We start from the raw sequence: 26812 nt of genomic DNA on the forward strand, positions 1-26812 counted from the left end.
AACAATAATAGATTTCATTAAAACCCCTTCTGCACAATTGTGCAAACGCACAAGCCAAAGCACATCATTAAGACGCTGCAAAATTTCAGATGGAGGAAACCACTGTTCACATAGTTCAAAATTATAATTCAAAAAGGAGAGCTGCTGGGTGGCATAGCAAGGAGCGGTCCTCGTTTAATACAGTGGCACTGAGTTTTAGAGGTCCCCTGTCATCATAGGTATTGTCACTCAAATCATGGTATTCCAACACATACAAGAAAAGTATAATCATACCAATGACTCAATATAGTTTATGAAACGAATAGAAAATCAGTAGCATGTTTATGCAGTATTATCAGACTCCAGGAATAGCTATATGAATATAGGTTCAATTTCAAGACCATCAACATTTTAACAACCAAAAGCCAGCTTGACCAACTACAGGCGATAACTACTAACTTGTATATGATGGAGAAATGATTTTGGAAATCAAAAAATAAACCCTTCATTCATTTTTTTATATTTCTCACTCAAATGACAACTTTTTTAGCATGTTTCAGTGGCCAATTTGTCAGTCACACACACTTCCATAATGCCTGTCTCTCTATATTATTGTTTATGTTCCATTTTGCTCAAACACCAAGCGTTAGAATCAGTGCAATCTTGAAAGTCAGTCAAGGACAACAAATTGAGACTGAAATTAGCCTAAATCATGTGAACGTCACAGAGTTTATTTGGATAGTTGTGCGATTTGTTCAGAGATATGTTAAGTGTGTGTTTTAGAAAAAATGGCTAGTCTTGATTTCGACCTTTACAACATCTTTTTTTTTTTAGAAGCGTGATTTTATTTTTAGTATCATCATCATCATCATCATCATCATCATCATTATCATCGTCATCATCATCATTATCATTACTATTATTTGCAGCACTTTGGTTAAGGCTGGAAAAAGAGGTGGTTTGGGTAATTATTGAAAGAGTAAGCACGTCCTCGCTTGTGCTTCAAGTCAGTGTTAGCTTTTTAAATCTTTAACCTTGACCGTGAACTGTCCTTAACATTAACCAAATGCTTTGAGTGCCAAACAGGACCACAAGAAGGTAATCTGATTGAGTTGTGCACATTGCAGGGAAAATAACCGAAAAACATCATTGGTTAAGGCTTTGCAACTTTGTAGAAATGTTTCTTAAAAATGTTTCTTTATCATGTTGATGAGAAACCTAATAATGGCAGCGTTTCTTTAAATGTTATTTTCTATTGCTCTAGTTTGTAGTATGTAATGGGCGGCTGTGGCTCAGGTGGTAGAGCGGGTTGTACACAGATCCCCACTGACAGGGTTGGCGGTTTGATCACCAGTTCCTCCTGTCCGTGTGCCGGCGTGTCCTTGGGCGAGACACTGAACTCTAAGTTGCCTCACTCGTAAGTTGATTTGGATAAAAGCGTCTGCCAAATGAGTAAAAAAAAAAAAAAAATGTATGTAAACAAAATTTTTAGGAGACAGAGTTGTTTAGCATTTTTATTCAAAGATCCTAAAAGATACCAGGATGCAAAGAGTAAGAAACAGCAGGTTTGTGTTACTAAGGAATACACCTGGCAACTGTCTCAGTACTTGGAGATAGTCATGTGGTGAGTGGACATACCTCCTTTATTATGGATTTACTGGCAAAAACACAGTAAAATCATGTGACTTTTGCACTAAGAAATGCAATTCAGCTGGAACAAGGTGGATCAGCCTTTTCTACCTGGTCTTATAGCAACTAACAAGCAAAGGGCTGAGTGCAACATTGGAAAATTTCAACAGTAAACAGTCTTCTGTGCACCCAACAATGCTGCAAAATGTCACATAGATTTTTATGTGACTTCAACACTACAGTCACCACTTTCAAGATGGAACTTACATCTTTCAAACCTCTTCAAACCTGGTTGTGTGGTTGTTTAGTTAAGTTTAATTTATGTGATAAAACATAGATTAAGATGACCAAAAAAAAAATCTATAAAAATTATGATACAAGCAAAAAATAGAAATTAATATTATTATTTTGATCTTTCGATGTTAAAAATAACCAAAAATCTAATTTTATATTATATATACACACACACACACACACACACACACACACACACACACACACACACACACACACACACACACACACACACACACACACTCTTACATATATTGTGTGTTAATCAAACCTTACATTTTCGAAGGTTTTGAGGGGAAGAAAGAGTCAAACAACAACCACGAGAAGCAGTTTTACCACCAGCCGATTGCTGGTAATTCACAGGGGAAGACGACCAAGATACTGTATGTCTTTGTCTTGTTTTCTCAACATCCGCAGACCAGTTTCACCTGAATGGACCTCTATCATTTTGACTTTACCCGCTGAAATCTGGGAGGGAGAAGAAAAAGGAGATAGGTACAAAGTGTAACGAGAGAGAAAGAAAAACTGCCAAGCAGAAAGTCAGAGAGAGAGAGAGAGAGAGAGAGAGAGAGAGAGAGACACATCTCCAGTCATCCTCATCCAACCTCACGCCACGCGTGGATGGTGACTGTTTGGGCAGAGAGGGAAGCGAGGGGGGGGGTGTATGTCCCTTCGAGGCCAGCCCTCATCCCCTTTTCACCTCCATCCATAATTCAGTAGTTGTGCCCCCCCTCCGCCACCGCAACGACCCCCGGGGCACAGTTCCGCAGGGAGGACACAACACGCAGAGGAGGAGGACACAAAGACACCCCACCACTACGACCACCAACACCACCACCCAAACCACCACGCACAGCCCAAATAGAAAAAATGCCAGAACTCAGTGGTGAGATGCATCATTTCCCCTCTAAGTTAAGTCAAACTCCAGTCGCACATATTAAAGGACAAAACTGAAATATCGTCTCACACTGCATGATGTTGAGTGCTCAACTGGATGCCGAGCACTTGATCAAGGCATCCTCACAAGGAATTAACAGCTAACTCAAACAAACACACAGGTACAGACACAGCTGTTGTGTGACTCAAACTCCCATTGAGCCTGAATTAATAGTAATGAGCATCGCTTTGCACCCTTTGGCCTCTGATAATCGAGCTCTGATCTAAAAGAGACAGTGATACCTGCTAGCAGCTTACCTAGGGGGAGGGGTTAGGGTTGGGGGTTGTGGGACTGCTAGAAGTCAAGGAAGCAAAATGAACTCAGGATGAATTTGTGCATTACTGTACAGTGTGCGGGCAGTGTGCCCCCGAGTGTGTTTTATTATTAAAATTTACCCTGTGATATAATAATTCTGTGCATAATTTATTCTTACAATTTTTGACATACAGCCAGGTGACACTGGAAATGGTAGTAGGATGCAAAGAAAAGAGATAATATTTCCATGTCTTTAAGGTTGGATCAAAGCAAATGCATTTAAAAGAACTGGATGCTATTCAAGAGCAGCTGGTGAAGCAATCCCCAGGGAAATATTTACATAAAATAATTGTGACCCCATCTTAAAATTATCTTAAAGTGCCATTTTTTTTAAATGATTCATTTTAAAATGAATCAATTCTACCAACTGGGATGCGACCATAGGGTCTTGAAATAGGGTACCACATTGAAACAACGATCACTTTCCAAACAACCAGAAGAGTGTTTTCATATTCTGACAATTTTTCAACAGCAAACTTGTATGTAATGTTTCACAGATAACATCATTTAATCAACATTTCAACAAAACATTCATTTTCAAAACATTCATCTCCAACTTAAGCTTGATTAAGATCTATTTTAGGTAACTAAAAACACCCAATCTTCTTTAGGTTAAGGAGAGATCATAGTCTCAGTTGAATACAGAAAAAGTCAAAATTCACATGCAGCATGTAACAGGACAAGAAACTCAATCACTGGTGTAAAATTCAGTCCTTTGTTTGTCCGTCCATCCATCCTCACCACTACCCTGTGCAGCTACTAACCTAGCCAGTAGGTCCCAACATGGGGGTCAGGACCAATAGAAGGAGTCCAATTTTAAAATCTGAGAAATCTAACAGGAATCCTTAAAAAAAAGAAAGGTGCCCCCACCAAACTGTGGGGGTTTTTTTTCCGTTTTTATCATCAAATTACCTTTTCAGAGCCTTTAAAATTTCTTCAAATGAAACAATCTGAGAAGCAAAAATGACTTTCCCTACTTGTTATGAGGGATTATAAGTAGATATTGCCTCATTTTAAGGGGTCACAAGTCATAAGACTGCACTTAACTATAAGAAGGTAACACACCTCCCGTATTGGCACTAAATATTGCCAGTGTAGGTAAGCTGGTAATTAGTTATGGACTGCACTTCCACAGCTTTTTTATTCAAAGCTATTTACAGTTAGTCTCTTATTCACCCAATAACACACACTCACTGCAGCAAGCTAGCATGCAAGGCACTGGCCTTCAAGAGTTCAGCATCTCTCTTAAGGACGCTTCAGCGTGTTGACAGGAGGACCTTGGGATCGAACCCCCAACCCTTCAATTAGTGAACTCACTGTACCTGCTGAGCCGCAGCCACCCTGTTAGTTGCACAAGAATGGAGTTCATTGCTACAGTATTTTTAGCTACAATATAGCATGAGGTACTCGGTAAAATACACTCCTATTGCAAAAATATGAGACATGAGCAAAAATCTTGTAATTTTTGTATCATTTCTTCTCAAAAAGAATCATACAAATGATGAGGCAACAAGACGAAAAAAATCATGTTTCATATCACATTTTGACTTTGTGAATTTCTCACCTGATTTTCGGAAGCTGTTATAGCCATTGTGAGCGTGTGTGTGTTTGAGTGTGTGTGTGTGTGTGTGTGTGTGTGTGTGTGTGTGTGTGTGTGTGTGTGTGTGTGTGTGTGTGTGTGTGTGTGTGTGTGTGTGTGGAAAGAAGGGTTACTGAGGGATGAAAAAGCGCCACATAAACATTTAATACCTTAAGTAAAGCGGTGCAGGCCCTTTCATAGACTATGGAGACTGATGGGCCTCCACCACACTGTATTATATATAAATATGGATTTCTCCATGTGTCAATAACTCTGCATTATGAACGTGCACAACTGTGTGTGTGCTTCGTACTTATGCCAACACTTTTTCTACTACTGCTTGTATTTTAGACCAGGTGTCCCCTCTCTTTGTGACTGTTTATGTGAGTGCGTGTTTGTTCATACATGTTTGCACATGAATGTGTGTGTGTGTGCACGCATTGCACTTACAAGCCCTCTTTCACTGCCTCACTGTGTTCGTGAGTTGTGCAGCAGTGTGAGTTTACTGTCATTTCCACTGTGCGTATGCATATGAGTGTGTGCACATACAATATGCCAGTGTTTCCCAGGTGGAATTCTTCTTCTGCTCTCCAGTGTGTGGATGAGAATTCTATTCATTATTGATAAAACTTTCTCTCTCTCTCTCTCAGAGCCATCTTGTTGACCTTTCTGGAATGTTCTACTGTTAAAAGCTCATGTTTCACTTCACTCTTCATTTTTCATGAACTGCATGCTTGCCATCAAGACTTGTAGCAAACATTCACAAATTCCATTTCAGTGAAACAAATCGCAGATGTGTACGGTAAGAGACCTCATGGGAAGGCTTTCCCAGGACACTTTAAATGTAATTTCATGTTTATTTCATGAGTTACAAAATGTAGGTGTACAGTGATTTGTAAATTTAATCCATGTAGTGATAGTGAACTATGCAATTTCAAAATTCAGAAAATTCTGCAGTATTTGTTTCTCTTTAAAGGGAACGGAAATTAATTTTGACACACACACGCGCAACATTTTTTTAACCTATCTAAATTGACTAAACAAGACAACCGGTATATGTTTGTTGCACATTTCCACAAGGCAAGTCATGCTGTATTATACACGTACAGTAACACACAAAATATACAGTTTATTAATGCACAATAAGTGTTCATGCTCAAACTTGGACCAGTAAAAAAAAAACAAAAAAAAACAGCAAAAACACAGAACGAGCGAGTAAATAAAGAGGTTTGGGAACAGGAATGGGGAAGAGGAAGAGGATGGTAAAGAGATGATGAAGGAAGAAAATGTGGAAGAAGAAGCAAGGAGGGAGAGGGAAAGAAGCAGAAGGAGAAGATGAAAATGTTAAGTGGTTGGAGAGCAAGAGGGAATAGAGAGAGGACTGGGAAGATGATAAGAGGCAAGGATGCAGTACAGAAACAGAGAGAGGAAAAGATGGAGAAAACACAAGAAAGATGGAATAGAGGGAGAGAGGATGATAGAACCAGAGGAAGGCTGTTTGCGACATCTATTGTTTCTCAAACTTGAATGGGAAGCAGGTTTTGTTTTGCTCCGGGGCACACAGAGTGTTGAGAAACAGGAAGCCAGGGGACCTGCCCATCCTCACGGACAGCTGGTGCCCTCCGATAGCTGTTCCCCCCTTCCTGTTAGCTACATACAATGGTTCCCACCCTGATCCAGGCCACCTGGAAACCAACCCAACTCACCACTCTCTACCTAGTCTTCATACAGGCTTTGAAACAAAATCATACAGACGATATCATAGTGTAGGAGCCATGGGCTTGTGTTGTTAGGGTTTTCCCTGCCTGCTTACAGGCCAGTTCCCTATATCTAAGACAAAATAACAATGATTTATCAGTGTATAAAATGGTTCCAAGTGAAAACCTGCTACTATTTTCACCTTCTCTGTTTTGCATCCTTCGTGTAGCAGGTCTAACAAGGACCACACTTCCCGGGACTGTCTTTAACCCAATAAATGCAAGTCACCAGCATAACTTCCACGCAACTGTAAAGAAAGGAAGAACTCACACGGTTTCTGCTGCATACAGTAATTGCACTCTGTGCTTGTGTAATACCATGAACAGATTCAGTGAATGACCCACACTAGCCGGCATGGTCTCAACAGTACACTCTGGCGTTGCAAACTAAACAGCAGTCCTGCTACACACCTGCCCCAACAAACAACTCTTGTAATTAACAGATTTATGCTGAAAATAAATAAAACTTTAGCTCCAAAATTTGAAAATACCAAATTAAGAAAATGCATACCTTCCCAGGTACAGTCCAGAACAAAAGAGCAAGTAAAAATGGCAGCAGTGCAGAACATACAGTTTGTAAATTTAAAATAATCAATATACTTCCTGAAAAACAAAGCAATCATTTTTATAAAAAAGTGTACAAATTCTAACTTTCATCATATTGTAGTTACTCACATTGGCAACAAACTAGGAAGCACAGGAAAAATGGGAAGTACAGCACCAGAAGTATTAACACGTAGTATTTGCATAATCCACATGGTATTTTACAGAAGTGTATAAAATCATGATTATAATTCACTGCAGCAAAATCCCACCATTGCAATCAAACAGCCAAGTTATATGTTTTACAGATGCAATCAACTGTACTGTACTGTCACTTGTCACCTGCTACGTCACTTAAAGGCTGGCTTTAGACATCCAGTGTCAGTTTTGAGTCGGACACATTAGGACAGGTCTGATGATGAGCTTGTAAAAAAGCATTTCTAGTTGTATTTTTTTTTTTTTTTTTTTGGGTTGCCATGCTTAGTAGTGTGGTGGTAATGTTTTTGTACGTCTGAATTATGCACTTTCTGTGAAGAAAAGTTTTAGCCATTGTTTATTGTTATTAAAAAAAAAAAAAAAAACAAGTCCAGAACACTTTTTTATGGCAAATTATGGGCCCTACTGCCAGTGGCTAAACATCATAGCTCACTGCCTCACTGTCATGCCCATAATCCCAATAAGGAAAGGTCCTCTCAGATATTATTGCTATAGAAACTAGGTCAGGTTCACGTCCCTGACGGATAAACGTAGAAGTGAGGAAACTTAATATACTGTTTTCCAAAATTAATCTTAGTATTCTTCTTATTCCAACATTTAATTCTACAAACATGCAAATAAACTCTGGTTCTATTGCTTAAAAACATTGAATTTTGTTCTTTTTAATTTTTATTTGTTCCTCACGTCCTTTGCTGTCTATAGTTTGTTGAAAGCACTCAATATAAAAAATTGACTTGGTGCAAGTGAAGTAATGGTGCAAAAGAAATAAGTAATGGCAGACAATAATATTTTTAAGCAGAGTCGCTTGCGTTGTTTTGTTGAAAATTAATTGGGTGTATCTCCTAATGTGCTTTACTTTCATGCCTGCAGGCTTTTTGTGCAAGAGTAAGCGTCAGTTATTATAGATACTGGATACTGTTTTAGAACCAAAAGGCTATGATTCCTGGCACCCTCAGAGGCACCACATTACATCTATAAAAGGCCTATCTCTTTCTTCTCTGGTCAAACAGTGCAACAAAACCACTGCTCACGTCTTCTGCTGTCTCAGATAAAATGCACACTGTGCAAACACCCACGGATTCACACATACTGCATGAAAAAATTATCATGAGAATAACAGAAATCAAGCTGGATTCACATCAATTTGAGCATCTGTTATTGGCTGGCATCACTGAGAAGGGCTGATCAAGAGAATTGTACATTTAGAGTTTCACTCCTGCATCATCCTGTATTTGTCTCATGGTCCCTCTGAGTTCACTTTGATGGTGATTCCTACTTCATTTTAACTGCCTCCGTTTTTCTGTTACACTGCTAATTTAAGGCTAGAACAGCCACATTATATCAGGGTGCAATATTAAAAATTGTTTTCCACTTAGCACAGAATCAGAGCTGTATTTGCAGCTGGCATGTTTTCATAAAAGCATGCATGAAGGGAAGTGACTAATTTAAAATATTTATTATCATAACATGTTTAATGTACTGTACAGGAAATTAAACAAATAAATAAACTATTGATGATGGATGGACTTGAAATATATGATGAGGCAAGTATGTTGCCATAGTATTTAAGGTTAAGCCCTCATAACTACTATCTATTTTAACAGTTTTTCTAATGTAACAAGCAGTAACAAGGAAAATGAGAAAAACAAACAGAAACTAAATGGGAAAGTATATGACAGGAACATGTCTTTTTCCTTTTTATCTTACCAATACATTAATGGGACCTGATAGGAGGTTGTCAGCTACATACAGACAAGGTGCTGCTGCCTCTTGTTATGGGAATCGAGTGACTGTTTCTAATAATTGTTGGTGCCTTTAAGATGAGCCGCCTCGATCTGCCTCGCTCAGAAATTGCTAAGACACTGTACGAGATTGATTAATCATTTTCAGCCCAAGGAAACTTGCTTCCATGCTAAAATAAACATCTCTTTTTTTACTTTTCGCTTGATAATGTGAAGAAGCCGTTACCATGTTCACCTGACTCAACTCTAACTCAGACTGGTGTCATTCTATCTGATTGGTTGCAATAACAACACACAGAGAGAGAAGAAGCGGCCAGTTGCAGGGGCAACGATAAACAGCTCATCACCAGGTGAAAAATAGACAGAAATAGTAAATAGTCTCTTTCTGTTCTGGCACTGATTAAACAATCAACCGGCCAAAGTCAATGTCTTAATTGCCATCAGGCAGACGTTGCAGTTAGAAAGTGTATAAAATAACAAAAACACAACCTGCAACTGAAACCGATTACTTTAACAATTATTTGATGACATTAAATCTGTGATTTTTATATAAGTTTTAATAACCAATTCAGGCAAAGTTCCACGTCACAAGAACGGCAAACAAACGGCAAACAAACTTAGTTAAGATGAACCATCGTCACAAGTCTGACTAGAGGGCTGCAATGGGAGTGGGAATCCTGCAGATTCCACTGCAGCCAACACACATGTTGCAAATGCAGGTTGTTTATGATGCTATTATGATTATTACTATTATGCAGGTGGAGCTTGTTGTCTGCATCATCATTGTGGGATGAGTGCGTGAAGATACATGAGGATGGGAGATGGGAGGCTAGTTTTTTGGTCTTGAAAGTTCCCAGTTTTTCAAGTCTGTCTTACAACAATAGTCATGTGCCCATAGGAGCATTGAAACAGTTTTTTCTTGCTGTAATCATTCATTCTGTTCATACTAGACATTGAAAAATCCCACCCTAGTGTGCTTCCATTATAAGTGATGGGAGAAAAAATCCACAATACTTGTGTATTCTAGTGTTAGTCTAAAGCTAATATGAAGCTTCAGCAGATTGAGTGAGTCAAATCCAGTGAATATTCTAACTTAGTGCTTAGTATAAAATTCCCTCTACATGTTTCCACTGAGACTTTCTGCGCTTCAGTGAAGGGATAGTAACAAAAAGAGGGAATTTTGTACTATGCACTGTCTTCCAGTAAACCAAGTAAAAATAGGGACGGTTGTTTAATTTTCATGTCTTTAGACTGGTTAACTCTGTCTCAAAACCTTGAAAAAGAAAGCAAGATCAACTATTTAACTAGAAGGGCACCCAGAGAGCCAGTGTCAAAACATACACCCGACTTCAGAGAAAAAAATTCAAATTCACAGTAAATGATTTGCATCTGCCCCAAAATGTAATGGACATGATCCATAACTTATATTTCTTAATTCCTGAAATTAAAGCTGTTTTTTTTTGTTTTGTTTCTTGTTTTTCTTCTTTTTAACATTTATAGGCATTGATTGAGGCTTTCAGTTCAGGCTTCTGAGAGTGGCTAATTAAATAGTCGAATAACTGTAATAGCATTTCTTTAGATTAAAAAAAAAAATTTATAAGGGCTATGTGCGTCTTATTTTCCCCACGGGATAGGGCAGACAGGATTTCAGAAGAAAGTGTTGCTGCAAGCAGGAGTGTTCAAAATCTCTGCAGGAGCAGGCAGGAGTGGGATCGTGGAGCTGCAGGAGCAGGCGGTAATGGTCGGAAATCCTACCAAGCGGACATGCAGTGGTTTGAAAAAAATAGTCCTGTGTGGACCTCTAGGTCAAAATTTATCGACAGAGACAGACAAAGAGTTTTGTGTCTTACCACAGAATTAAATGATCGGCTCAAACTATCATACAGCCTTATCAAAATCCGTGTCATGTGAGTTTCATATAGCTGGTGTTTACAACTGGGGCATCATTCAGAAACCACCTTCCAAGGCCAGGGTGAAAGTTGCATAACACTGGGCAAGACATGTAAAACTTAGATCACCAAGCAATGGGAAACAGTAATTTATTTAAAAGCAGCTACATGAACACCAAGATCAAGCTGAAATTCCAAACATTCATTGGTTCTTGCCTCTCAAATTCGAGGATTTGCCAATTTCTCAGTTTTATATCACTGTAAATTAAATATTTTGGGATTTTATCTGACAAAACAGGAAATCTGAAGTAATCACGTTTGGCTCTGGGAACTTGTGCTGGCCATTTTTCACAATTTCTTCGTATCTAAAAAAAAAAATCAATCAATCGAAAAATTATCAAAAATAAAGCATTAGTTGCTGCCTTAGGCTAAAGCTATCATGAAGGAAAAAAGTGTTTGTTATCCAGATATTGCAGGGCACTTCATTATGTTACTCGCGCATATACAATACATACTGTAGATTTCTACATCCTCCCAGTGCTTTCGTTATGAATCATTGCTTGTCTCTCCAAAAGGTAAGCTGTTATTCAGTCTTTCCAACTCTTGCATTTTTCCCTTCATCTCTCTCTTTGCCCAATTCAGTTAAACAGATAGAAGCTTGATTAGCACATTGTCAACTGTGAGAAATATCATAAAAATGCCACCAGCATAGTTTACAACAGATGGCAGTGTCGAACCATCCAGGAAGAGAGCACACAGAAAAATGTTAAGGCTACATATTTTGGTTTAAATCTATAATTTCTCTCTCTCCTCTCTCTTTCTCCCTCTTCCTCTCTTTGTGGCCGATCCAGCGCTGTGGTTCCCAGCCTCGGCTCGACTGTCAATCAGCAGCAGCCTACATCTCAGCGCTGCAGCTGAGCCAGGGCCACATCATCCCGCCTGCCAATCACCGCTCTACACCTTCAAACCATCCTATCCATCTCTCTGTAAAGCAGCTTCGCACCACCCCCCCAGCCTCCCTCTCCCCTCCTCCTTTCAAAACAACCCCCTCCACAGAAGCACTGAGATACCCCTTTAACTCTCAGCCCAACACACGCACACAGTCACGAAGACATGCACATTCACACAAACACTGCTTGAACAGAGAAAACACTAACAATGAGATACAGATATGGAGGCATAGATACACGCACACGAACACACAAATGCACAGGCAGGCCAACAATGCACCACTCCCATACCTTCATTTGGGACTCCATCTCTCCCTCTCTTCATCCCCACCACCCAATTCAATAATACAGCCCCCCTCCAACAAGCCCTTCCCAAGCCCTCCGTTGTCAATCTTATATTCAACAGAAAGGGAGGCAGATCACAGCACAAGACTTATCTTTCCATCTCAGACCTCCATTCAGGTTGTTTCACACATATACTGTATGAACTCTGTAAACATGATTCTGATTATGTATGCCGCCATGGCATAATGTGTTTAACACTGGGGTGAGACTGGACCGGCTGCAAGCATCATAAATATATGTGGAGGTCTTGACTCAGACTGGCCATTAACATCATTATAAAATGATATACGAAGGACACACTGGATATCAATAGCATAATGATGACTGTAGGAATGGGCTAAAGCTGGAAATAAACTTTATTACATGGCTTTGCTGAAGACATGTTTATGATTGGCCAGTGAAGGGGTGTATCATATTTCTGAACTGGGGACATTATCAAATTAATCAAACCTGCATTAATATTTTCTTTTTCAAATCTGTATAACGCCAAATTACTACATGTGATGAGAAAGGGGTGATTTGTACTGATGAGCCTAGAGAGAATTATCACACAACTCAGTAGCTCTGTGCAGCGTTTTAGCCCTTTTTTTTTTTAGCACATTGTTTTCATTTTACAGCACATTTACTGTAAGGTTCAATCTAAGTCTCTCACCAACCTTTTTCCAGTAGCAGTAAGCAGCTGTTTTCAGTAAGCAAGCTCTGATAAACCCCCTGTATGTGACCTACCCAGCAGAGCCAGAGCAAAAAGCTGTATTTTTTTTTCCGTCAGGGCCTGGTGGAGACCAAAAAATAGCTAAAAGGAGACTGAACATTAAACTTAACTTGCCTCAGGTGGCCGGAAATATGGCTCTGGAGGGATAATAATGTTGCTCTATGTTTGCTGGATGTATAAGTAGACAAAACCTTAAAAATAAGTAATACGACTGGAATGTTTGTTTGTTAGCTTATCTCCATTTCTGCCCCCTTGTGGCCAAAAATTTTGAAAAACTTTTTGGCTTGCAGTTACCTAACTGAGGGAAAAGATGAAAAATTTTCCAGTACTCAATCACTTTAAATTTGAATAAAGAACATAACATTTTTGACAGTCTGTTGGAGGCTTAACAGCAACCTTACCGGGTTTCTTTTGGGCTTGCTAAAGTACAGTCAGATGCTAAATACATGCCTGTGGTTACAGTCATACAGACATATGTATGCAGCTTGCAAATTCCTTTTGTTTGGGATAAAACCATTGGAATCAATATGCTGAGTAAAGTTGCTTAATAAATGGGACTATGTATACAGGGCTGTTCATTACTGCAGAGTAAACCACTGATATGAAACAACACAGTAATACTTTAGTGTTTTATGTGTATCATTGGACTAAAACCTGCTAAAGAAATTATGTTGTACTGCATGTATAAGCTATTTTCAGCCAATTCAATAAGATTAATCTATGACTTACTAGAACTGCTCAATTTGACTGGTGTAGGAAAGATATAATCATCACGATGTTTTCAACTGGACATAATGTGTTTATTGATTAAAAATTCCCATTTTTAATTCACTACACCAAGCAAGTTCCTTGTTAAGCTTACTTCAGGGTAGACGCAGTTCAGTTCATTCCTTCACACGTATTAAAGCGGTTTCCCCTGTTTTCTTCCTCCTCATTATGTCCTCATGCTTGCTTAAAGATTATTAGCTGTGGTCATTTTATCGCTGCAATTATTGCGTGCTGCAATTATTGCGTGCTGCAATGCAAGAATAACTAGATGAATTGTAAATCGTTTTCACAGTTTGCCCTGAACCAGCCCACTAAACATGCAGAGTTTTCCTTCTCTTGTTTGAACTACTTCTAAAATGAGCCTTGCTCTTTGATTGCATCATGGAGTGCAGCTTTCATCAGATGCCTCATAGATTGCAGAACCAGACAAGGTACTGGGGCGAATGTTAAGGCCACAGCAATTGGGAGTATAATTAGACAGTTTCTGAATATTCTGTGTAGAAAACAATAATTGGCCTGCACCGATGGAGAATCGTTTTACACACATAAAGGGGTTCACAAATATGCACCAAAACACTCGTGCTCCAAAGATGAAACATGATGCCAACAAGTACACATTAAAACTATTGAGTTTTTTCAAAGCAATGCAGTGCAAGACTTTAATAAGTTTTATTTCAAAAGACACTATAAAATATTATGACATATTTGAGACTACAAATTCTCACTGCTCACATTTTCATAAATGGCAAGGCAAGAAATAATGCAATCTGTCTGGATAAGCTGCTCATGTCATCTTCTGACATGGTTATTGTTACTGATACATGTAGATTACAATTAGGCACAACAGACGATCTGGTGAAGTTTGCTTTTCATTAGCAACACAGGGTGGGAAATTATTCAGACAGCAGCCACATGCTCGGGCTCTTGAGACTGTCAAATCTCTGCCATTTCACCAGGAAACAAGCTGTCATTTGAAGGTTTTCTATCTCAGTGTCTAGTTGACTGGTAGAAAAGTAAGATTCCTTGGTAAATTCAGAGCCACTGCACCCACTGAAAAATGCCCTGCATTTGAGATTAAGGTAGCATCTTATTATCATTTTGATTATCAATTAATCTGTATAAATAATTGTTGATCAATCAAATAATTGTTCAGAAAAATGTCAGTCGTTGTTTTCTGAAAACAGTTATTCAGCTCAAAACGAAACAAAACAGAAAAAGCAGCAAATCCTCACATTTAAAAAGCTGGAACAATTTACGCACTAAATGAGTCACAAGGAATGCACTGTTATGGCACAGAAATCTATCTGATTTATATTAGCAGGCAAAGTAATGCAAGTGCCCTGCAATCTTTGAATATCAAACACCTAACACAGATTGAAGATACTTTCTCCCTTAATGGTAGCTTAAGCCTATGGTTTATTTTTCATTGTTGATTTACTTGTTGATCAGATTTTCAATCATTTAGTCTCTAACATAGTAAAAAAAAAAGAAAAACAGTGAAAATGCCCATCACACGTTCCCACAGAGAAAGGTGATGACTTTATTCTCTTTAAAATAATGTTAAACAGATTAAAAAAACTGATTGTTTTTTACTTTCGATTAATCTGTTGATTATTTTAACCATTAATCGACTCGTTGTTTTGTTTAAGAAATACCTGTGAAAAATAGTGACAAATGCCCATTATAATTCCCCTGAGCATGAGGTAAAGTCTTCAAATAACTTGTATTGTCCTACCAGCATCCAAAACCCAAAAGACATTCAATTTACAAAGGCATAAAACAGAAAAGCAGCAAGTCGTCAACTTTTGAGAAGCTTGAAAGACCAAATTTTTTACATTTTGATTTGATAAATGACTTGAACAATTAATCGAACTGATTTCAGAATAAAGACACACAGAGACAGACGAAAACAGGGCTCATAGAGGACACATATGCATTAGCATTCATCATTCATCAGTTAATACACAGGCATTTCCAATGTGATCTATTTCCCCTGAGAAGCCACAATGAACACCAGTGTTTTTGTAACACCAAGTTACAAAACACCTAAACACAGGTCCTTGCAATAAAAAAAAATTAAAAATTAAAAAAAAAAAAAGATTAGGTAAATTGGCTTTTCTAATTTTTTTTTCCGCTGAACATTATGAAATTAAAGCACCTCAGAGTGGAGGGAAATGATTGTTTCTTTGTAATTATCCTATTAGCTACTGAATGACTCAAAAAATATAATTCAGTTTCAACAAGGATTTGGTGTTGAGTTCTTAAACTTATACCCCCATACATTATACAGAAAGTGCCTCTGTTGAATAATGCATATATTTCTACTGTTTTAATTCAATATTAAATAAACATTTTGCCAGAAATAAACTCAAATGTAACCATGGGTGTTTACTTGCACTAGCTGCATAAGAAAACACAAATAGAAAGACTTGCCCTTTTCATTTGCTTTGTATGTCTGATCCTTAAAGATACAAATATTCTCTCTTCAGTTTATAAATGCCGTGACAAATGTGTGATACTGTGGAGCTAAAATAAGCTCCGTAATAATAATCACAAATCACCACTTTAGCCTTAGGACATGCAAAATCCATACTGCTCAGAACCTGATTTAAAAACATTTCGTTCTATACAGTATAACCGTCTGAAGAGACTGTGTTCCACTGCAAAACGCTACTGCCTTTGTTTCGTTGTAACTCTTTCGACACACATGCATGGTCCTTTCAACCACTGGTAACCACTCTCCACCTATCACACCCTCACATCTCCAATGGTCAATGCTGTTCTGACCTAAGCAACAATAACTACATACATATCTGTGCTTTTCACAGGGCCAGAGGCAAAGATTATTTCAGAGGAAGGCCACTGCCGGTCACATTTACATTTTATATGTTAGGCAGTTAGGTGATGCTCTTGTACAGTGACTAACAATGATCGCAACAGCAGAGTAAGCTTAAATTTCTGGACTGCCAACAGTAAAATAAAAAAACAAAGGATGCAAGAGTCCAAAGCCCCCTGATAACAGACAGGACAGAAATTCCTGTGCCACAAGAATGATTCCGTATAATAGAAAAGGTGAAGAAATAAGCTGCAGGGAGAAAAGGTAGAGATTCCTGTAGTTTTTTCCCCCTAAAAAAACACTTTCACATATTCAAACACTATCTGACACTCTAAAGATACTTGCCATATATTAGTGTATTTACATTAACATACATTATTCTTTATTACAGGTTCACATTCTATAGTAACAGTAAAAGCTGTCCCTAGCAGCTTATATCTGTGCATAATCCTTATATCATTTTAGGGTATGTTTGCCCAGTCTCCTGAACAGACACACAGTCTTTACGATGTATAATCCAGTTTAGATTTACTTCCAATTTTAGCTTCAAAGCTGCTATAAAGTGGAGTTTTCCTATTTTTTTCACATTTAAAAAAATGTATATTTTCATCTGTTGTCCTTATTAACTAAAGAGCCTTGAGGCAGTAGGTTGTTTTTTAGTAAATAATATCTAAAACTTAAATCATGAAAAACATGAAACGTGGATAAGGTTAAACCATTTCCCTGATATGCAGTCATGAAATTTGGGATTTTATTTTGACACACTAACAGTATGCAATATTCTGGTCATTGCAATTAAAAGTAGCATAGTGTGTTGCCAGGACATATAATACAGTATATTTCAAGATGAAGCAAGTTGCTAAGCTATGCTGAATGTTAGCATGTAGCACGAGACCCTATTATCTGCAGTGAACTCGTGGGTGATTTTGGTGTTTAGTTATTGACTAAGTTATCCAACAGGAAGTTCTCCCCAAAAACTTTTAAGTAGCCTTAAGTCCTCCTACTTGCTGAATTACTGTAACTTGATCACTAGCTGCAGCTGAAATTAACAACAGTACTGAGCAGTGGCTGTCTGGAAAATATATCATTCAGAATTTCAATACAATACATTGTACTGTTGTTTTCTATATATAATGCGGCCAATGCGAAGCCTAGACAGACAACAACACATTCAGAAGGTGTCATTCTTAGTTTTTCTTTCGAGTCAAATCTGTTGCTGGGTATATATGACAGTGGTGGATTTTTCCTGGATGATGTGTTTGTGTTTTTGTGTGTGTTTGTGTGTGTGTTTGTGTTTGTGTTTGTATGTGTGTGTGTGTGTGTGCGTGTGTATGTGCGTGTGTGTGTGTGTGTGCGCGCGTGCATATGTGTAACTTTGAGCACGTGAATGTGAATTGAGGAAAGCTTGTGACTGACGGTGAGTCATCATCGCCATGGTGTTAAGCCTCCCGCTCCAGGGGGAACGGGGTTACCGTCTCTACACCACTGGGGATTTTTATTTTTACATTTGAAAAGCAAACCAGGGCCCAGCTCACAACAGCTCTCAACACTCCCTCTTCCTCCACCATGATTGAGCTGAATCAGACACACTAACACACACATACAGCAGACACTACACACATCTGCTCATTTCAGAGCACCACATCCTTATCTTTGTCTGTGTGATATTCAATATGTTTCAGATATCAAAACATGAACCTATGCAGATGAGATGAGGGGGACAATATCACAAACTCAATAACAGCCACTGCTCTGTCATGTGCTGCTGTTTGGGTGTTGAGTTCAAAGTGCACGTGCAAGTTAAAATCTCTAACTTCAACTTGCTGTTAGTATTGGACGAGACTGAATCAAAAGCTTGGTGACTGGATGTTTTGTTACAGAAATGCTTATTGGGATTTCCAGTTGACTTCTTTTCTGACATTTTAACATAAACAGTGTTATACATTTGACTTTCTAACCTAAGAGCCAGATATATTGTAACACACCTGCTCATCTTTTTTTTTCTGATCATACAACAAGGAGAGACTCATGTCCATCCAAGCTTTGAAGTTCTCAAACTGGCAGTCACCTACACTAACACTAGGCAGAATGCAGAAAATGCAGAAAATGAACAGCTTTTACATTTGAAAGTCTGGAAGCTTGACATGACTCCTTCAACTTCACAACTCTACTGGAAATTAAAACATGTGCAATACAGGTATGGCATCAGGGAGTTCTGCATTCTGATGCCATTCCACGTCCATTTTGATCTTTCACAAACGCAGTGTTTTGTGAAGTGTCTCAATGCAGACATACCCAATAATTTGCCTATTTTCAAGACTGTGGTTTACATTTACATCTCTATTTAGAAAGCAAAGGCCACAGTAGAGGCCTGTGATGAAATTTTCAGAGAGAGGTTACCAGCAGTTATGTGTAATGCTGCACCAATGTTCAGACACAACATAAAACTATTGTTAGAAGAGGGAGAGAACAATTTTCTCACTGACAGAGACTTGGTAGAGTAGAATGCAGAAATGTTTGACTCAATGGACACATTTTTACTGGAGAAGTCTCACGTTCTTATTCAACAAGTTCACACATTTGATTCCGAGAGGTGCCCCATCTGTTCTTTGCTGAAATATTAGAGGAGTCTTACTGTATCTCTTTGGTCCATCTTCGAGGCAGAAGGAGAGCGTGAGAGTGGCGTCCTCCTCAAAAAACTCTGTAGCGAAGGCGTCCCACCACAAACTGTCACTTTCCTGTTAGAGGACAAATAGAATCAAAGGTCATTAAGACAGGTACACAGAAGCAGAACTTCCTCTTTATTACTACTATTTATCTATTTTGGCAAGAATGACTGGCTTCAGTTCATCAGCATCTCTAAAATATGCACTGTGTGAAAGCATGTCCCTTCCATCACCCTCCAGGCCTCTGAGAGGACCAAGGGTTTTTTCATTTTGATATGAAACTCTTCATTTTCTTCTAATATTTAATAATCCAGTGAATTTCCTTTATCCAGGTTGTTGCTCCTCTGCTGTTGGTTTTTTTTTTTTTTTTTTTTTTTACATAAATTCAATATTGATCCATTGTGATAAGAAAAAGATATTGTGGCCATGCAGGCTTTTGTATGAGATGAGATAAAAAAAAACATTGTTTGAAGTCAGCAGTGCAGGGCAAGTATTCCCTTTATGTAGATTGGTTTGTTTGTTCCTTTTCATTAAAATTAATTTCAAGAGCTTCATTTAAATCACATTGTTTAAATTGTAGTTTACAAAGAGCTTCAACAATCAAGTATGAAAAGTGAAATAGTCAAATGCATTATATTTTTAAAACAAATTGTGACAGGGCCATAAAAAAACATCACAGAGTGGAAGGATAAGAACAAAAGGCTAACGGCTACAAAATAAATAACCAGCATATGAAAATTAATCTATAAATCAGGTTTAAAAAAGTTAGCTCGAACAGGATGCTGGCTACTGGCCTAAAAGCTTCCAATACAGGTCGATGTAAAGCCAAAGCCTGGTAACACCCTTTACTTTTCTTAAGCTTGGTCTTTGGGAGAGGCCTGCCTGAGGCTCTTACAAGTCTGAAATACAAGCTGAGGTCCACCAGCTTTATAATTCACTGCTGCTTCTACATTTTACAGCAGGTGAGGATACCTTGAGTTGTACCTTTAAACGTGTTATTATCCATGGCATTATTATTATTATTATCATTACTATTATTGTATTAGTATTACTATTAGTATGACTTTTATATGCTTTATAGTTATTTTCCTTCAAGTATCAATAAACAAATGTAAGTCATTCACTTAAACTGTGGTAGAGGTAGTAGCAACAGTAGTAGTAGCCTAATAGTATCAGTATCATTAGAAGTAGCTGTAGTAATAGCTACAGGAATAATAGTTGTAGTAACAGTTAAAGTATTTTAAGCAGTAATACCAACAATACCAATGCTTAGCATACCTGTTGTTGTACTAGTTGTATTAGCAGTAAAAGTAACAGCGTCATGGCTAGCTTTGGCTGTATTAATGTAGTAGGATCATTATTAGTAATAATATTAGTAATAGTAGTAGTAGAAGTTTTGGTTGTAGCACTACTAGCAATAGTGCCCTACTCTTTGCCCTGAAATTAGTCGTTCACCCTCTTTCCCCACCTCACTAAAACCCTTGATAATGTCGGCGGGATGACCCCCACTCCCCCTGCCCTCCCCCTGCCCTCCCCCATCCACCCAGCAATGTTCAACTGATGCTAATTTCCTCTGACACATTATGACAGATCACCACGTTTCATTCTGCGCTGGGTTGAGAGATGGCAAGTGCTTCCCAGATGTTGACAATTAGCGTTGTCACCATCGAGCAGTGTCAAGCCCAATAAGCAGCGACTGGGGCGCCCCGCAGGTCAACTAGTCTCAGACACAATGAGTCTGACACGAGGGGGAAAAGATGCGGTGAGGAGGACGTGAACCTGGACCTTCATCCAGCTGGTCAATCAATAGGTGATCATAACTTAGTTAGAGAGGTCTTTTGGCTGGCCACCAATCAGATGAACAGCGGACTACAGACTGAACTGAGACTTTTTTTTTTTTACTTTTTACTTTTAAAAGGCATTTTAGAAGACTGAGGTTTGTTGCTTGTGCAAAATTAATGGAAGTGAAGCTTACATACAAATTTTTCCATTGTCATTCAAACCAAATATTTTTATTCCAAAACTCTACCAAGAAGATTCAGATTTTATGCTAAAAATGCTATCATCTGTATCGGAAAACGATGTCTACATAATTTCAATCATTCAGTATTTTTCTCAAAAGTAGGAGCATCCATTTTTTTTCACATAAACATTAACCCCCCCAAAGATGATACTGTAAACTGTAATAAGAAACATCCTCCTGCTAAGACAGGCTACAGCTAGTAATTATTTTCATAATCAAATAATCTCTCAATTACAGCTGCAGTGATTATTGGATTAACTGATTCCCAGATTATCAAAATAGTTTCTGAAAAATATTTTTGATGGGTAAAGTCATTTTTCAAAAGAAAAAAAAAAAAAAAATCTCTGTCTTCAGCCTCTCAAATATGAAGATCTCCTGATTTTCTCGGTTGTTTCATTATTATTAATTGAACGTTTTTGGGATTTGGACTGTCGGTCAGACAAAACAAGATGTCTGAAGAGGTGACCTTGGAGTTTGAGAAACTGGGAAGGACTTAATCACTATTTTCTTACATATTATATACCAAATGATTAATCGATTTACTGAGAAAATAATTAGCAGATTAATTGATTATGAAAAAACTGTTACTTGCAGCCTTATGCTTGATAACTTTTTGGATTAATCATTTAATTATTTAGTCCATTAAATGTCAAATCGCTTGTTTTGACCAACCAACAGTCCAAATGTCAAATGTCAAACAGAGAGAAGCAGCAAATCCTCACATTTGAGAAGCTGGAGGCAGCGAATGTTTGGCCTTTTTTGCTTAACTAACTGTCAAAATTGTTCTTTAAATTGATTAAATAAAACTGAAAAGCTAAATTTTAATCAAAGTTTTACAAAAACTGAAGCAGTGATACAGCAGCTAAGGCCTTTCATTGTTTGTAAATTTTAGCCTTCCTTTTTCTCTACAAAATTTTCAGCACTGAACACTAAGCCAATCCGGCCAATGCTGCATGTGTCATCAAAAACTGGACCAACATCATGAAATATCAGAAACATCATGACTGGAATAAAAATGCTGACTAATTAACGCACCCTTATAAAGGTCAATAAATGTAATTTGTATCTTTATATGCGAAATCAGTGCTAAAATACATCCTTCAGCCTCACTGTAACACAAACATGAATACATGCCAGGGTACTCTCTGTGTATGTGTTTATATCTGGGATATGTGGTCTTGTATGTCTGTGTGTTTTACATGGAGTTCATCCCAGACATGGTGAGGATGAGCTGCCAGCATAGGTGGTAGTATAGCGCTGAAAAAAAAAAAAAAAAAAAAATCTTTGCCTGGATATCTTTATTTGAAACGGAAATATGACAGTCAAATACACACTACTGACCAGCTGTCTACTGGGAATTAACTGCATGAGCTGCCGTGTCATGTGAGTCTGTGTGTGTGTGTGTGTGTGTGTGTGTGGCACTGCCTGTGTCCTACTGCTAGAGTCAGCAGGTGTGAACAGCCAGCATGTGTGTGTTGTCTGTTTCATGTGAATACATCTATTTCAGAAAGATGGAGAAGAGTGACACACCAGGACAAAACAGAGAGAGAAAGAGAGAGAGACAGAGAGAGATTGACTTTGGTGCTGCTCAGCATTCAGATTGAGTTCAACCCATAATCCAGTACCATTCAGGGGCGGGGTCTCTGGGGATTGACAGTCAAGTGAAGGGTGAACAAGACACTCTATACACACACACACACACACACACACACACACACACACACACACACACACAGACACACACATCAACACACACACACATCCACAGCAACTCTCAACATTCTCACTGTGTAACCTGCTCTACACAGTCAATTTCTATACAAGAACTTTTTTTTAATGTAACATAAAAATAATGATATAACTCAGAGATCAAAACAGTTCTTGCGACAAATAGAGCTGGGATAAATATAAAATAATGTCAAGTAATTTGATAATCGATTAATTGTTTTAGTCGTTTTTTAAGCAAAAATGCCAAAGATTTACAGGATCTAGCTTCTCAAATGTGACAATTTGATGCTTTTCTTCCTCACATATGGTTTTTAACTGAACCTCTTTGGGTTTTGGACTGTTGGTCAAATAAAACTGGGTTAGTTAACCACCCCCCCACCAAAAAAAAAAAAAATTCTGATGTAAACAGAGTTTCACTGACACTGACTTCACTTCTGCTTTGCATTATGGTACATCTCCTTGGGCTGCGGTAAATAAAAGTATTTTTCCCTATTTTCTAACATTTTAAACACCAAACAATTAATCAGGAGAGTAACTGGCAGATTAACTGAAAAGAAAAATTAAAATAAAAATAAAAAATCGTTAGTTGCAGCCCTCGTGACAAATACACACTTCAGTGTCTGCATTTAGCTTTAAAGGATAACGCCGCATTCACATTACATGGGATAAAATGAGACATTTTCCCATGTTTACGACTCGGAGGTCTTCATGTCCTCCAGAGCAAGTAAAGATGGATTTTTAAAAATCTATACACTGATTAATTAAATTCAGATCTATACGCATTAAATCTGCATTTAATCACCATGTTTACTAGTCATAAACTTGTAATTACGATAACTTTGATATGACATGAACACTGCTGGAGCTGGCAATTTTGACAGCAGACCATGCATTGGAGAAGCAGATGATTGGTGTTTTTGCTTTTACAATGACTTGAATGATAGAGCAGTTATTAAAATAGTTACTGATTAATTTTCTGTCAGTTAGCTTATCGATTAATCAAGTCATCTCATCTGTATGGCTGCTAATACTGCAGTCATCAATTACCACTTTTTAACTCAACATTAATGACAAGGACGGCGTATTTAACTCAAAATGAAAACGGTACAACGGGCGATATTTTAGCTACATTCAACAGAAAACAACAACAGAAAAAAAAAAAGCTACTACAACCCACACAATTTATATTCTGCGACTACTGCGATAAAAGTGTGTACTGTGCACTTTCATAGTAGCAGCACTGAATCACTAGCAAAGCCGGTTTAACCGACCGTTAAACGCACAAAAATCGCGGTGCATTGAGCCAATATGGCCGCCTTGCCGGCTTACAATCCCTCACTTAAAACCTATTAAAACTACGTAAAACGTTATAATGTCACTAAATATCAAACGCGGTGTACGAGGAAACATCGACAAACCTTGCGCCCCCCTCAGCCAGGTGCCAAACAAACTCAAAACACAACATTTTCAAACACAGAAAACGATATTTTTCTCCACAGCCTCGCAAGCGTTTACCTGCGCGTGTGTACGTTTTTCCGTCACGACACCTTCAAAATAAAAGCTCCAACAATCTCACCCTTACTACAAGGACAAATGATAACATGAGCTTAGGAAAAATACCTATGAAATAAATAAACGTGGAAACAACTAATTCCTTAAGTATGCCAGACAAAAACAAAGGTTACTTATGCATGTGCTTTTAATGGTTTTTTACGTGTCCAGATAAAATATCTAGGGTGCCCTGGGTTAAAAATTTGTGTTGGGCCCCCACGACCCCCACTGTATTCTACTTCATTATTTCCCCAGACACCCAGAAAAAGATATGCACTGTAATTTACATTAACCATCTGTCAATGTCTATGATAGTAAACCCAGCATTTTGGAGTTTTTGACTCAACAAAAGCAATGTTATCTTGGGCTTCACTGAGCAATGATTAACATTTTTCCACTATTTTTGGATATTTTATACACTGAACAATCAACCGGCTATTAAAGAAGATTGCCCTGAGCAGTTGCCCATTTTGCAGCTGTGGCCAGTGGAGGAAAGCAAGTAGATTTATTCAGGTACTGTGCTTCAGTAGCCTACCATTTCGAGGTTCTTGTACTTTACTCAAGTATTTCGAAGTTATGTTACTTTACTTTACGTACTTTACTATTCTCTACTACGCTACATTTCAGAGGGAAGTATTATACTTTTTACTCCACCCATTTATCTGCCAGCTGTAGTTAATTTGCAGATTCATATTTTACAAACAAAACATATGATCAGCTTATAAAACTTAATGCACTGATACAGATTAAACTACACAACAGTACAGAGTAGTGAAAATTAGCTCAACCTCCAGTAGCTACAGCATTGAAATGTTGCTTACACAGCAGTGCATCAGTATTAATATTCCAAAATTATAATAATATTACACTCTGAAAGAGCCACTGCCTAATCAGTACTCTAGGATACTTTAAGTACATTTTGCTGGTAATACTTTTGTACATCTGCTTAAGTGGGTACTTGTATAGTTCAGTATTTCTACTTTAACTCTAGTAAAACTTCTTAGTGCTTCTTTCCCCACTGTCTGTGGCACAGAAGAATAAGATTTATCAGGCTGTGGCTGCACAGACAGTACTAGTTAGTTGTTGATTTTGGTTTCCTGGGATTCTTTGCCGATGACAAAACACAGAATTTCATCAGCCTTATCCTTTCATTTCAGCAACTTCATGTTTTGTGGTGCCCAACACAAAACAGTGTTTCACTTAAATGACTCCTTTGAACTTTCCCTGCTGCTAACACAGGTTGGAGGATTTCATGAATAACCGTGATCCCCATTTTGACATAAACTGCCTGGATTTAGTGCTGGAGATAAATTTTTCGAGTGCTGTCTTCCTGAGGGCTCCCATCACTCTGTTTTATAGACTCCGGTATTCATTAAGCTTCCTCTTACTGTTTTAATGAAAAGTGTTTTACTTAAGCTCCCACTTCTCTGTTTTACAGAACCCTGTCTTCTTTAAAATCCCCCTTATTCAGTTTTACAGAAGAGGGTTAGTTAACCTCCCCCTCATTCTGATTTAAACAGTATTTCACACTGATGTCACTTATGCTTTCCACTATGGTATCTTTGTTGGACTCACTTTTACTATTATTTTAAAATGATTCCTCTCTATGCTCCTCCTACCTTGTTTTAAAGCATTTTCCTTAAACTGAGTGATTTTACAAAATAATATTTCTACTCTAACTCAATATAGTTAATTTTGGCATTCTACCGATATTTTGCTCAGGCCCAAAACCGCCCAAAAAACAAAGAGCATGTATTTCACAAAGAGCAGAGCTGACAGTGGTGTGTCTATTGTCTTGTCTCCATTAGCTCTGTTCAGCGCAGCAGGGTTCAACCATAGACGATATGGTTTAGTTTGTGTCTCTATTGAAAAGCCTCCCACCCAGACAACAGAGGAATCTGAAAATAACAAGCACATTTCATGCGACATGAACAGAATTTTGTTTCAGCATTCACAACAATAAAACAAACGGCACTTGGCAGTCTCATCGCACTTCTCCAAATCACTTATTTTGTAAATTAAATAGCTAGCTAATAAAGCTAAATGTTGCCCAAAACTTTTCCATTATATCCATGGAAAGTTCCATTTATAATCAGTAACCATTAATCTTCCAAACTGGAGCTTTTGGGCAGCTTTTGGGCAGCGCCTTGCTGAGTTGTGAAACAAGGCTGGTTGAGCCATGGACAGGCCAGGTTTGGCCCAGATCTAAAGACAAAGACGAAGCTGGATCGGAGCCAGACGGGCTGCAGAACAGCTAAAGCCTGGCCAGTGGATACAAGCCATACGAATCCGCTGGCTGGAGCTGAACCGACCACACTGACGGCTCATGGTGCTGTGGATGTTGTCTTCAATT

General features: G+C 38.2%; 1 protein-coding gene across 7 annotated transcripts in view; it reads right to left on the reverse strand.

Annotated features, from left to right (window-relative positions):
* ldb2a (LIM domain binding 2a) overlaps positions 1 to 26812 on the reverse strand; it is a 92436-nt gene that overhangs the window by 49498 nt on the left and 16126 nt on the right. For all 7 annotated transcript variants that reach the window (XM_040119988.1, XM_040119987.1, XM_040119986.1 and 4 more), the window contains exon 2: positions 19127 to 19229. In XM_040119988.1, the coding sequence (XP_039975922.1) occupies positions 19127 to 19229 (103 nt within the window). The remainder of the gene's footprint in view (positions 1 to 19126; positions 19230 to 26812) is intronic.

The sequence above is a fragment of the Xiphias gladius genome, chromosome 23 (assembly GCF_016859285.1).
Source record: "Xiphias gladius isolate SHS-SW01 ecotype Sanya breed wild chromosome 23, ASM1685928v1, whole genome shotgun sequence".
Lineage (NCBI taxonomy): Eukaryota > Metazoa > Chordata > Actinopteri > Istiophoriformes > Xiphiidae > Xiphias > Xiphias gladius.